The following is a 14,781-nucleotide window of genomic DNA, read 5'->3' on the forward strand; positions in this document are numbered from 1 at the left end:
ATAATGTACATCGTATAATTTAAATGTTGCAGCTATGATGATGAGGTGCATCTAGATATCCTGCACGAAATACATTGTTTGTAAACAAGAAACTCGCACAGGCGCAGTTCCGACGACTGTTTCCCTTTAACGAACATTTAAGGGAGCATGCGCCTCGGGGACAGATATTCGGACTCTCAAACTTTTACAATTCTTTTCTTATCTATCCCTTGGGGGGAGCTCAGTTTATAGCTCTTGGTGTAAGAAAAATTTTCACAGTCTTGCGTTTTCGAAAATCGAAAATGTATTTTTCCCCATAGAGTTAACACATAGATGGCGGCCATTTTGAATTTCAAATATCGGTAAATCTTTAAGTAATTTGCTTCTCTATTACCAAAATTTGCACGGTGACCCCCGATTTTTATTCTTGATTTTGAAAAAGAAATGTTGAAGAGTTCCTTGAGAAGAGTTTGAGCAAAAGCGTAAGTCTTTCACTTTCGAGGCGTATACTACATCAAGGGTGGTTTTATATTTTGAAAGCTTCGATACCCTGATATCCCGTCAGACCTAGCCAGCAGGGATATCCTGTCGGGACGAAATATTTGTAATGGCGACACATATCCACAATATACTGATGAGATATGCAAATGCTGATTTTCATTGTGTTGAAATCGAATTCCTCTCAACAACTGTATAAGACAACACATGCATTGGTATCAATTTACGGCGATACCATTGAACTTTAGATTCGCTTCAATTGAGTATTGAGAATAATGACAGTCTGAGAATGATTGCAAATGATATCTTTCCAGTGAAATTGTACATCCTCTGTATTTATCCTAGACTGAAAGATTCCGTCGCGTGCGGGCGCTCCGGCGCACTGCGACCTACGACCCTTTACCACGACTGAAGGCACACTGTTGAAATCCTGTTCTCCAACAAAATTTGTTGGAACCAATCGTATTACAGAAACGAGTTAATTGACAGTATGTAGGGTAACAAGACCGCCACATCGCTCACTACAGCGTGTTCATTATGCCCGTAAACAGCCCACGTGAGCAATATTCAAATTACACAACCATGATTTACATATTTGAAAAGTCTATGAAGTCAGTTGTGGGCGGTACTTTTTTCTCTCTGAGTTTGCCGCGGCCAAGTACAGTGTGCCTTCAGTCGTGGTAAAGGGTCGTAGGTCGCAGTGCGCCGGAGCGCCCGCACGCGACGGAATCTTTCAGTCTATATTTATCCAAAGGGTGTCGATTATGGCATATATTTTACATCTTGATATTAGTCACAGCATAGGAGACCAGTCATATCATAGTGTGACGTCACAATCGTCTATCCTTTTTATTACAGTGTGGGTTCTCTATCATCATTGTCATTGATGAGTAGTAAAGACCATTTTCTATTCCAAACCACAGAATAATGAATGATGTAACTTTCGATGACATCATAGAAATATCACAAAGCTGTTTCTTTTATTTTTTCAAGAACACTGTTATCGTCGACAACGTTTCCGTTTAAAGTTAACGCTGTTAAATGTCAGTGTTTCTCTGCTTTTGTGTCTTTTATATCAAAAGGTCTGCAGCAATAATTCATAACGCCACGCTACATTAACTACTTGAAATACTTCGTTTGCTTGTAAAAAAGCGCTACAATGCCGCCTCTTGAAATATATTATGTATCATTGAGAAATCGGAAGTTACAGACTGATAAATTCTCTTCAAAGTTGAACGAATCCTACAGGAAGTACAATCGTTTATTTTGTTGTTATAGTAACAGTTGCTGTAACTTAATGCATACCGACGCAGTAAGGAGTTCCTCCATCCCATTGGCCGTTCTCTTTACATAACACCACACGATTATAACCCGATGGTACATCAAATCCTTGGTAACACGTCAGAGTGCATTGGCTTTGGTACTGGCTGCCAGATGTACAGGAAAAGATTCCCCATTGTGGATTGACCAATGATTTACATTTACTGGCTGTTTGGCCGAAAAACAACATTAACATCATCAAATGATTGATCAACCTTCAAAGCACACTTATCATGTACAGATAAACTTTAGCGTTTGCTGTCAATCAACAGAGCAGTAACTGTTGCCTAGCGACCGAATCATTGAACATTTAGTTCCTGGCACAAATAACGGATAACACACTTAAATCATGTAGGTAGTGCCACTTGACACGAAAAAGCTTAAAGGATATTAAAAATCTTCATGCATGAGTAATGTTACTGTGCCCTTTGAAATACTGGACACAATTTTGTGACAACAACCACGACAATACCAGCAGCAACAACAACAAGAACATCAACAACAACAACAACAACAACAACAACGACGACGACGACATTGATGACAACAACAACAACGTACGTGACAAGTGGGTGTTAAAGAAATCAATACGTGCGACAGTTAGGATGTCGCATTTGTACTTTACAACAACAGAACGTTTTGTTAGAACGAGTGATGAATAGAGACGTAAACGTTTATTGAGGTGACAGGAATTGAAAGTAATGAGCAAAACTCTGGATGACCTACCAATACACTTTGGTGTCTTTCCACTCCAATTAACTTTACCGTCTTTGTTTTGACAACGGCGATGTCGATCACCATGGAGACTGTAACCATTGTAACACATGTATTCTACACTAGAGCCGAGAAGTGGAAAACCGGAACTCTGCTGTAAAAAGGCGTTTCTTGGCGGTGTCAGCCTGTCACATTCGGATACTAAAAACAGCAATGAAAACGTTATTGGTTAGTGAAATACAAAATAGAGATGGATATTGTTCAGCATAATACCAGTGTTTACCATTTTAGTGTTTGATAGTAATTATTTGATAAATTATTACATGTATAATCTGTTAGTGTATCCTGACGAAATTCCTATAGGCAGCTTACATAAAACGGATAGTGTAAAATTCGGAAAAAAAGCTATCCAGTTATATCGTTTGTATTCTGAGGGTATACCGTCTTTGGAGTGATACCGTTAAGATGCAACATTCGTACAATACCGGGGGATTATTCGAAAGTGTTCTGGGCAACATTGAAACGAATCAAGATAAATAGCTCCGATAACAAAGTCTTATCATATCAGCGACATTGTGGAGCCCTTTATCTGTTCAAATAGTGTTAGCGTCTTCGCGATATTAATCTAGATCCCCGTGCTTTATGACCGCGCCATCTATAGTATGTATGTATGTATGTATGTATGTATGTATGTATGTATGTATGTATGTATGTATGTATGTATGTATGTATGTATGTATACAGTCATAGATATGTGTGTAACGATGCAATAATAGACGCAATAATTTGTGGAAATGCCAGTTTATGTATGTTTGACAAACTTATAACATGGTGAGGCGACAATTTTTTTCACTGACAACAATATGACTTGTCCATTTTATTTCTAACCTGGTATGCTAGGAGGCGGTGTGTGATCGATTGTCTCTCATATTCTGCATTATTGCGTGAACGAATATGTGTTTGTACGACAAATGTTTCGAGGTCATTGCCCTTCACTGCACCTCGTGCATAAGTAATATTTGACGAATGGGATGTCATGAAGTGTAAATCAAGAGCTACAGCCGGGTAGACGACACCGAACAAAGGGAAACTGTTTTGTAGATCGACGATTATGGTTACGGTTGCCCACTGATACACGAAATAGGAACCGATTTTTATGTTGGTGTGGCTGCTTGCATTATCCATCTGAGCATTTTATGCTCACTACGTTGAGAATAATTCAGATAAAAACTGTGAATATTGGACTTTTATCAGAATAGATGTACGCTTTATGTTGATAAATGTAAATGGAAGAGTCTCATTTTTTTACGCGGAATGATAGAAATCAAAGAATGGCCCTTCATCGTAAAGGCGTTTGCACATCTCGACACGGTAGATTCTATTTCTGAGAGTATTGAATGCATACCAGAAAACATTTGGCAAACCGGTTGGTTAAAGTGTAGTCCAAATATTAGTCAGGACATTTCTGTCTCACACAAACAAAACGCAAACGTCTGATCATGATAGCACTTCCCAATGTCGTTTGACAGAAATCCCCAAATGTGTATCATTATCAGATATATAATAGACTTTCCATGTCAGCCAATTTGAGCGTGGGATTCTATTAATCATCAAATTTTTGTGAGCCCATTCATTCACAGAGTGGTGACATACGGATTTAAATATCGCACAGCAATTGCTTTTACAATTCAAAATTTACTGTCCTACATGTAACAAAAACAGAGAGAGAGAGAGAGAGAGAGAGAGAGAGGAGAGAGAGAGAGAGAGAGAGAGAGAGAGAGAGAGAGAGAGACTGACAGACAGACACACAAAGAGAGAAGGATGAGATGGGGAAAGTTTATCAATTTCGGCCTTTGCCTTTGAAATTATTTATTATTGATTAGTTACTATCTCTCTGCTCAAGATAAATTTTATCACAATGATTAGGTTATGAGGTTTATCTCCGTAAATTTCAGTTATAATCGCTAATGATTTTAATACTTATCATATCGATATTTGCATTTCTATCATATAATGCCCGGGGTTTGCTCGTTGCTACTGCAAAAATACATTTTTCCATTAGTAAATGAACGAGCCCCTTTGTACGTAAATAACGTTGGATAATATTTGCAGTTAGCTTTCTTTTCCTGGGATTTCTCATAAGGAAGTTGTATGTCTGATATCAGATATTACATCACACCATTATATGGATGGCGAACATACAGCGATCTGATTGGTCGAGACGTTGAAAAAACGTACTATGTTTGCGATATAGCACGGTTGGCACACGCGCAAGCTCTCGGCAATAGCAAATGGCCTTTTGACGTTCCATTCCAGAATTTCAATATACTGTTATGATATAATAGAAATAAACCACAACGAGCGACTGTATACCGCTCGGTTTTGACTAGTTCACTTCACATATCACTCGTGCATATATGTCGTGAACTGGTCAAAATCTCGTGGTAAACTGTAGCTCGGTGTGGTTTATACCATTTACATTAGTCGATTACCATTGACATTGTATATTCTAACATTCAAAACATGGAGTGGTAATTTCATCGCTGAATTTCCCTAAGATGGCGCCACAACAAAATTGGTGATATAATCATTTTATAGAAAAGGTACTTGATTTCATTATTAGGATATTGGTATACATTGACACGTATCGGCCATATTTCAAAATGCTACATTACTTCTACGATGATTCCGAAAGAACTGATCCCCGTACTGTTGAAAGCAAGATGGCACAGCACAGTGGATAGTGCAATGACGCCGTGTCATGTAGAAATCAGAACAAAAGAAGATTTCCCTGGCGGGTAGGCGATTACATCTTTGAAAAAACGGGAAGACTATCAAGGAAAGTAGACCCAATCCTCAGTAGTCGAATTACTTCGTGAGGTTACTCAATGCCTTGCTTTACATGCTAGTCACGTGACAAAGTTGACTCTTTGTCGTACATAGTTTGTGAGTGTCTACTTACATGACAAAAAATAAAATGCTCGTCTGTGACTTGGTTACAGACGTGTGGGAAAGGCCAGCTTTATCAGCGATTCTATTGGTTGAAAATGTTCTTTTCAATACTTAAGTACAAGGATTGTCTGACCTAACTGACCTTAACAACCGTAGAATTATGTTTATGACATAATATAATCCCTCTGTGCCTCAAACTTCAGGTCGAGATTTCTGTATGGATTTAAATATTGTTATAAGTTTTACTTTGGAAAAAAACATCAGCAGTGTTGGGTTACATATTAATGCATATTAATGACCGTCTGCAGTAAATTTGTCATTTTTGGCCATGGCTTGAAAGCTTGGCTTATTGCTAAATTTGATTATAATATATTTCTAAATACATTATACAACGTGTCCTTTGACACCTAATATAGACTGTCACTACTAACGCTAACCATGAACGCTGTGCCTCTCTGAACAATGCCAAAATATTAATGAGATTCGCCCTGGCAAAATACATCATTGAGTATTTGTTTTGATTGTATAACCCCCTTCCAAAGTTCAACTGTTCTGTTTTCCCGACACAACACACAATTTGTATTTTGTCAAAAGTTTACCAGTGATATCCTATTTCAAACAACGTAGACGTCCCCATCACAATAAAGTTTACCGTACCACCCACTCTTGATAATAGATAACGGGTAGATACCAATAATAAGCTCTGCCCGTATCGACCAAAGCTCTATCATGGCGCCGAATGTTGAAAAATTCAATAAAATCGATCAACAACCTGTAAAACTGATTTCATGCGTGCAATGTTGGAATGTGGAGTTCCGGATTTCGATTGATCAATAAGAGGACTGTAGCAACGATTCAGTGAATGATACATTTTTTATTTTAAAGTTTAAACTTTCTTCTAAGCTTATAGTGACTTACGTTGACATAAGAGAATATGTATGGAAAACGAAAACCTTGCATTTTTCTGCCAACTTTTCGCATTAATTCCCTGGCATCGTATACAGGCATGTAAATTTTACTTAATGAACAAGCATAGATGCCTTGTGTTTTCTGCGATTTGAATGTCACGTTTAGCTGTGCTGTATATATACATAATCGTCACACTAGGTTTTCTTTGCGATCATTTCTATAGAAACAAAGTCAACGGAAAGAGCAATTTTTCTCACATCCGTTTAATACTATGCAAATATGGCAATATTGCATTTGATTGTCGAAAACACGGTTGTCATAAATGACTTTAGTTATACATGTATATCATTCTAATTCTAAAAAATATATTCCTCATTATTTTCATCAATTCCTGTGTGAAACTTTCTTAAACGAATAAATAGTTTCGTCTCACTGCCATACCTCTAAGTATATTGTGTATTAATTACTTGCGAGTGAAAATAACCATGCCAAACCTTGCTTTGGTCTATTTTTACATATCTTTCCCCGACGGGGACTGCACAAAAGTAGTTCACTTTGAAGTGTGATGTTTGCTCGCACTATAGTTCTGGCGTCACAGTACGCGACCTCACTTTCGTCAAATAAAATGCACGCATTAATTACTCAAACGTAAAAAAAAAAATTCACTCGCTCGACAATATAAAGAGTTGGAACAAATCAATGTCATGCTGGTGATCTGTTCTCACACTCACAGCGTACTAGGAAATAGTATTCCTACTTAAAATTCCGGTCCATATCTAGTGTGGGTTCAAATGGCTATGATGGAAAATTTAGCATACACTATCTGATTTCATTACCAAGCAACGTCTTGGACGGGAATAAATCTTGCATTGCCATGCGATTTTTGCAATCGTAACATCAAATTAAATCTCATCTAAAGCGTATGAACTGGTCGAATAAAATGAGATTAATGCCGGTAACCATAGAAACTGAAAGATAAATGTGGACACTGTTAACCAAAGTCGCCATACATGAAACAAATTCATTGAAATAAATGAATACTTTTTCTTAAATAAAGTTTCAGAGGGCCAAGTGTCGGTCAGACGTATAAAAGAGTAAGGTGAAGTCATATTTTGTGGAACCATAAACTCGAGAAACACTCCAGAAAAGACCATTACATGGATTAGCTTTCGAATGTTTTATTTTATTTATTATTTTATTAAACCTTGTTTAACGAGGGTAGCCTGGTAAGCTTCAGTAAAGATGCTTATCTTCCCAGGGCCAATTTTATGTTGTGTGTCACAACGATCCAAAGACGTTGCTTTCATATCGTAGACTCATTTCAGTTTAGTAAGTGATGACATTGACTTTGTGTGATACAGTAGAGGGGGCTGTCGATGCACAATGTGTGATACAGTAGAGGGGGCTGTCGATGCACAATGTGTGATACAGTAGAGAGGGCTGTCGATGCACAATGTGTGATACAGAAGGGGGGGGGCTGTCGATGCACAATGTGTGTACAGTAGAGGGGGGCTGTTGATGCACAATGTGTGATACAGTAGAGGGGGCTGTCGATGCACAATGTGTGATACAGAAGGGGGGGGGCTGTCGATGCACAATGTGTGATACAGTAGAGGGGGGCTGTCGATGCACAATGTGTGATACAGTAGAGGGGGCTGTCGATGCACAATGTGTGATACAGTAGAGGGGGGAGGGGCTGTCGATGCACAAATATCTCAGTGTTACTTCTCTCATTCGTCTTTATTCTAAAGTTTCCGAATACGAGATAAACATGTCTCTCTTTGTAAAGATAAAAGTGAATCTTTGAACTTTTACGTTTAAACAAATAAACAAAGAAACAGACAGACAAAGACACGAAAGGCAAACAGACACAGACAAACAGACAAAAAGACAAACAAACAAACAACAAACAAACAAACAAACAAAACAAAGACGCTCGTTTGTAACCCATTCAACCGATATTAACACAAAGTGCGCCTAGGGGGAAGTTTTTTGGACACTCAAACTTTCTGGTAAGCTACTTGTGATGACCCTGTGGAGTAAATGAATATTTCACCTTATATTGTTTTTTTGAAAATCGAAAATGTAATTTTCCGTATCGAGTGACATAGGGATAACAGCCACTTTGACTTTCAATGAAACGGATAATTTTAGGAATTTTTTCTCAAATTCCAAACATTGTAAGGTGACCTGATGTTCATCCTTGAATACGAAAGAGAATAATTTAAATTTGCTTGGGGACATTTTTAAAACATTTCGATTTACCTTAAAAAAGCGGAATCTCGCCACGCAGTCCACAATTAGGTACAGTGTATGTATCAAAGTGTATGTATCAAAGTGTATGTATCGAAGTGTATGTATCGAAGTGTATGTATCAAAGTGTCAGCGATAGAGAATACCTTTAGCTACGGAAATGTGACTGCTTAACTCCCTCAGAATAAGTTGCTGTTTTTAAATTTTAATTACTAATGGAGTCATGGACAATCAGATATCAATAACTCATTCATCCGAAACCGACGAAATTTGCAGACAATTTATGGAAAGAAAGGATATAATTAACGTTGTATAAATTAGGATTAATTAATAATAATTAATAAGGCTGGCGACATGATGACTAAGATGGTTAATCTACATCACACGTTTTTTTTAACAAATATACTAACAAAGGTTTATATAAAGTAGAAAACATCACGATTGGTTTCGTATAAACTACATATCGCAAACCAGATGAAACGTGTAACAAACTCATTGATCAGCCAATGGAATAAACTGATAAAGTCGGGCTTGCAATGTGTTTCCTATACGCGAATTATTTTATATTACTCGCGAATACATATTTAAACCTTTGGGGATCTGCAATGAAGTGGTATAGAATATTATTTAAAGTTATTAATATACTGTTATGTTTAATTTTGTAACGAATGGGTGTCTTTTGATAAGTAGGGATTCGATCAACTCAAAAACTTTAAGCCGTTGTGATATTGACGGACATTGCAGTGTTTAGTTTGAGATCATTACAGCCAGTATGGCGGTCCGGCACATCATAGCAGAGTAACAGCAGACTTACCGAGTACGCTAACAGTGAAGCTACACGTCGCTACGTTACCATATTTGTCAACAGCGATGTAGTGAATTGTTGAGCGACCGATAATTTGTGAACCAGGGGATGAACCTCCATTTTTCCTAAAAGGAAGAAGAAATTATTGATATGTGAATTATGCAAATTATGGTATGTGTCGACAAAGGTTTGGTTAAAAAGTGCTCTCGCATTTAACGATTTTTTTCCTGGTATTGCAGGAAAAGTTTGTAAATGCCATTAAATTGTCATAAAATACACACTTATTTTCATCAAAGTCGCTTTGATAAGTTCGAATTGCTAAAATTTTAAGGCACGTCATTTATAAGTATTGAATAAATGATAAAAGTAAGTTAGGATTATTAAAGAAATAATATCAGAATTAGTGTTTTACCGCTAAGGGGAGCTTGCACTCTCAGATTAAATTTAATCGAAAAACCAGACGTACAAAGCTCTGATATCTTCATTCGTATACTTTTAGATTGTAACATTTCAAGAGATTTACCATTGACTTGTTTGAAGAGATGACTAGAAATGGTTCTGTGACGTAATGCTGCAGTGAAACACAGCACTACGAATATTAAATAGTTACATCTAAGAGAAAGAATAATTCTGTTATGTAATTAAACCGCTGTGCCACCCCCGACACACACAAAATGCACAATAATTAGACTGGCCTTGAGTATGATCCTATTTCATTGACTAATTATGAGCTGACCATGAATTAATAGGAATTAATACACAATGAATTAAATAAGTTGAAAATATCTATCAACGTAAGAAATGTCTACACAGGAGTTGATTTTAATCTGTGTACTTACAAATTCAGTTCAGCACCTGTACTGTCATATGCAGACGGGGTTTCCCAATTGACAATTGCCGATCTCCCTAAAGGCCTTGACGTCACCGTAATGTTAGTTGGACAGTTTTCTATGACAGGTTTGGCGATGACTTGACATGAAATATAAGACAATAAAGAAGTATTTAGTCGTCTATGCTGATAATGTTAGACATTTACTGCATTGCATATTCCATATGATCACATATCTACAAATGCACGAGTATGTTCTGGTCGTTCACAACTTACCACCAGATTTGACCTTTCTGTAAATATAACTATGGATCGTTACTTAAACATTAAACACTCTGATATCAGGATGATGGTCAAGTACTCAGGCAAGATAAGTCCTTGATCTTACAAGATAACGCCTGTATTGATTCTTCAAGTACAAGCTTTAAAGTGTAATGACACTCTTGGGCAAAGGCTGTTTTAAAGCGCTGTGCTGCATGTAAATGTCAAGTTGTCTGGTTAAAGGGTTCCAACAAACGTCTGTGAACTCAGAGGTACACGTTGAAAACTACTCAAAGCTGAAGTAAGAGAGATAGGTTTGGTCTCCTTTTCTAAATTAAACAGTCACATTTTTAGCACAACTACTACCGGTGATATTGTTCATACGTCAACAAATTTTTACAAGGCTAACAAATGCTAAAACTATTTCCCCGAAGTTAGGCAAGTAATGAAAGTGAAAGTGTGGCGATATCTTTCCGTCGGATATACCCAAACTGTTATCACAAAGTCATATTATTTTGGATTTTAGAAATATGGAAATATAAAGGACGGCAGCGGAGTTGTCCATCTGATGTACATTGGAGTTTTGTTAATGAAACTGAAAGGGACAGATGATCTTTGAGTCTACTAGATGCTCTGCTTAACTATGAAAACATTGACCAAAAAATACTCCAATGAAACATTACGAGCAAAACCATCTTTATTTCTCTAGGGACTCTGTATGTATTTTACTATATCACTGATGTTAGGAGGTCAATTGATAATCTGACGTCACGTGTCAAATGGCTTTATGGCAACAAAGGCAACTATTGACGTAAAAACTAGAAAATTGCAGTAATTCTTCCCTGTCCAAATCAAATTTATCGACAAATTGTTACAAATACTGTACAAATTAAATAGAGTGTCATACAAATGACATGACCAAGGAAATCACAAACACAGTGTAATGCAAAGTGAAGCAAGACGTACGGACATAGATGATACCAGCCTTCTCATATCTTTCCTTTCAAAAATCATTGAAACCAATTACGGATCAATCTTAAGAACTCCCACGACAGTGTTAATCATAATGCAATGTTCTTACTGCAGTAGGCATTCTTAGATAATGGAAATAAAGCGTTTGCTTTTAAACGTTCAACATTCCATATTCCTATATTTCAGCAAATTCGTCAAGGAGAAAACTAAATTCGAGGAAAATATTGCAATATATGTTTGACAGTGAATGCTTTGCCTACGCTCTCTTTGATAAACACATTTCTTAAAATCAAGAAAACAGTTACTATATTACAGCCAGAATAAGGCCAATCACTTGGCCGTCCAAGTGACACCTACTGTGTGAAAATAATAAATTCTTGTGAATAAGTCACTTTACTTCCATTGATGATACTCCAATGCATGTTTTACTGTCCCCTTGTGAACTACGAACTGGATTTTTCTCTGTGCCGCCAATTAAGATCATGAAATAAGATAACCTTTCCCAAAGGTTGCGATGTTCACGGTAATCTTGAAGGTCGCCACCTAAATCATCCTTTATTTAGGAAAGTGCTTTATCACCACTGATATGTAAGCACTCTCTTATTTTGGTCGTACATTTAGCAAACAGATAACATTCAACTGTGTCAATATGCAGCTCTCCAGTGATTACTTCTTCCGGTGATTCACCCTCTGAATTTGGGTGCATCCAGTACGTGTACCGATAGAAATCCGTCCACTGAGCTACCATCACATGGCAACTATTTCTCATTGAGGGATTGTGACCATCGCTTTAATACGCAATGTTAGTATCGTTCTCGAGAATAGAAACAGTGAATTTAGTATTCAAATATTTCAATGGGTTGACGAACGGTCATAAAATGTCCTTAATCTGTGTCTTGTTTGTGACACGGTTAGTGGAGTGGAACATTACCTACCGATTTCTTGTGAAGCTGGTCTGCAAAATATATGACACGCCGCCAGGACCAGCAAAATGGCCAAATTACGTATATTCGCTCCGGCTCGTTTCGGTCTCGACAATGTTCCAATATTCTTATCTGGATTTTCTTAGATTATGCAACAAAAATGAAACATATTACTTTCCTAGTTCAATTTTTCACATCTGACATAGTTTTTGATAATTCTTGAAATCAGATTATCAGTGTTTAGAAAAGACAATTCTTCATGTCTTTGACAGACTTTGGCAGTGCTTAAAAAATTAAAAATCAATATAATAATATCCGAGGAAAGTTGTACATTTCAGTATGCAGGACGATGAATATGCACGACGATGGATATTGAATGCTAACAAAGACATTCTCGTCGTCTGCTCTCGACATTAAAATGACTATCAACAATGCCAATGAACAGTAATAACCACAATTATAAAAAAAAGTAAGTCACAGTGAAATTAAAAGAGGAAGCTTATTCGACGTTGTTGGTCTGACTTTGAACTCGTGAGACAATGATCCACTTCCATCCACATGGATAAAAGTGTGGAGATAATGTGTTAAGATGCTTATATCGACAATGTCAAATCGCTAAAAGAGCTTTGGTTTACATGAGAGAGAAACACAAACAGACACAGAGACAGACCGGGGGTAACAGCACTTATGCATTACTTTAAATAATGACATGGAAGGGGATTCACTGTTCTAACTCTGCGTCCCTCAACTTACAGTTGTACAGCAAAAAGCGAAATGGTTTGACTCAGACGGCTACACGTGAATTCTCTTGATTCATTCTAACTTGAAAAAATCCATCACAAACACGTACACTTCTTTTGCGATAATGTAGTAGATTTGATGTCAGTCAGGAAGAACGTTAACTGTTGATGCTATCTAAATAATTTAATAGTTCCAACATGAAAACAATGACCGTAGATCAAATTCAGTAGAATCATGAAAATCTTTTCATTTGATTTCAGTTTCCAATTTACCTATTGAGTACAGTCAGTTCACACGGGGCGGTGTGGTCTTTTTGGAATTACTGATTAAGATGTCAAATTTACATTTACAAAAATTGAACTTTAGTCACCTGGTAAGTTAGTGTTTATTGCAATCAAAAAATGACTTTTCAATGACAGAAAACGCCTGGTGGAGAAAATTGTTGTGAAATAGTTGATGAACACTCAGTAGTCAGATTAATACTAACCTACCATACACTTTGGAGGAATTTTACGGTAATAAATCGAGAACTGAAATCCTTCTCCGCTGCAATTGTCTTCAATTAAATATAAAAAACACGACTTTCCAGTAACCACACTGATAACACCTGACTTGTTGCTATTCTGTCATTCAGGATTCAGTCTTTACTTTCATCCAATCGCGTAGATTTGAGCGACGGTGATTTGCAATTATCTAGTTGACAATGATGGCGATTTTAAATCAAGTGAATGCACTTTTACTATGTCTAATTCTAATAGCATTAAATATCAATAGCTAAAATGTGAACTTACCCCGTACAGTACATTGTAGTCGAGGTCCTATCCATTCACCATCAGAATCACATGCATACACTTTAATAACGTGTCCGCATGTAACTCTGCAAACCTTTATCGCTGTAATTGGCGGGAAATGGTTCTCATTTTTGAAGTTAGCCATTTTATCTTCGTTGCACTTCAAACGGGACACGTCAGCACAATCAACTGACAGAGGCTTGCACTGATTTCCTGTCGCCATGGACACTTTGACTTCCGGTTGAGAGTACAGCTGCCAATCATCACTTTGAAAATCGATATCGCTACATTCAATGTCAGCCACGGTGCCTTCGTCAATGTATGGTACAGTGAATGTCGTCTGCTGCTGATTTTGCAATCGTTCTATACCCTGTTGACAAAGCGGAGATTTTTTTCAGTTCTGCATTTCCTTATTAACAGTGCTAGGTATGAACACCTGATCTCTCAAACCAACACGTATATATAAATTATTTGGTTGATTTCCATGAAAGGTAACACAAAGTATATTTCTCTGACACAGTATGCAATTACTATCAAAGTTCACTCATTCCCAATTTCTGTCTTTCTGACCCAATAATGTCCTCCCAATTCGTACAATCAAATTTAAGGTTTCGTTGCTTTTTCGAGGCAAAATTTACGTTTCATTTTAATGTTCTGATTACCTTTAGCTGCACTTTTGTCACTAGTTCAGTGACGTCAAATCCCACAAGGTATGCTGTTATAAATTCAAAGAATTGGTTTTTGATGTGGATCCAAAAAAATACAAATTAATTTTATTCAGATGAAGGAACCTGAGGAAACTTCTAATTTTAAAAGCAGTTTGGTTGTAACGTT

The 14,781-nt window shown here is 37.0% G+C and overlaps 1 protein-coding gene across 2 annotated transcripts in view; it reads right to left on the reverse strand.

Annotated features, from left to right (window-relative positions):
- LOC139126522 (sushi, von Willebrand factor type A, EGF and pentraxin domain-containing protein 1-like) overlaps window positions 1–14,781 on the reverse strand; it is a 79,080-nt gene that overhangs the window by 34,722 nt on the left and 29,577 nt on the right. For both annotated transcript variants that reach the window (XM_070692574.1, XM_070692575.1), the window contains exons 3-8: window positions 13,948–14,317; window positions 12,428–12,556; window positions 10,270–10,399; window positions 9,440–9,555; window positions 2,524–2,712; window positions 1,783–1,965 (exon numbers count right to left, since the gene is read on the reverse strand). In XM_070692574.1, coding sequence (XP_070548675.1) covers window positions 1,783–1,965; window positions 2,524–2,712; window positions 9,440–9,555; window positions 10,270–10,399; window positions 12,428–12,556; window positions 13,948–14,317 — 1,117 coding nt within the window. The remainder of the gene's footprint in view (window positions 1–1,782; window positions 1,966–2,523; window positions 2,713–9,439; window positions 9,556–10,269; window positions 10,400–12,427; window positions 12,557–13,947; window positions 14,318–14,781) is intronic.

The sequence above is a fragment of the Ptychodera flava genome, assembly GCF_041260155.1.
Source record: "Ptychodera flava strain L36383 chromosome 3 unlocalized genomic scaffold, AS_Pfla_20210202 Scaffold_27__1_contigs__length_13241970_pilon, whole genome shotgun sequence".
In the NCBI taxonomy this organism is placed as follows: domain Eukaryota; kingdom Metazoa; phylum Hemichordata; class Enteropneusta; family Ptychoderidae; genus Ptychodera; species Ptychodera flava.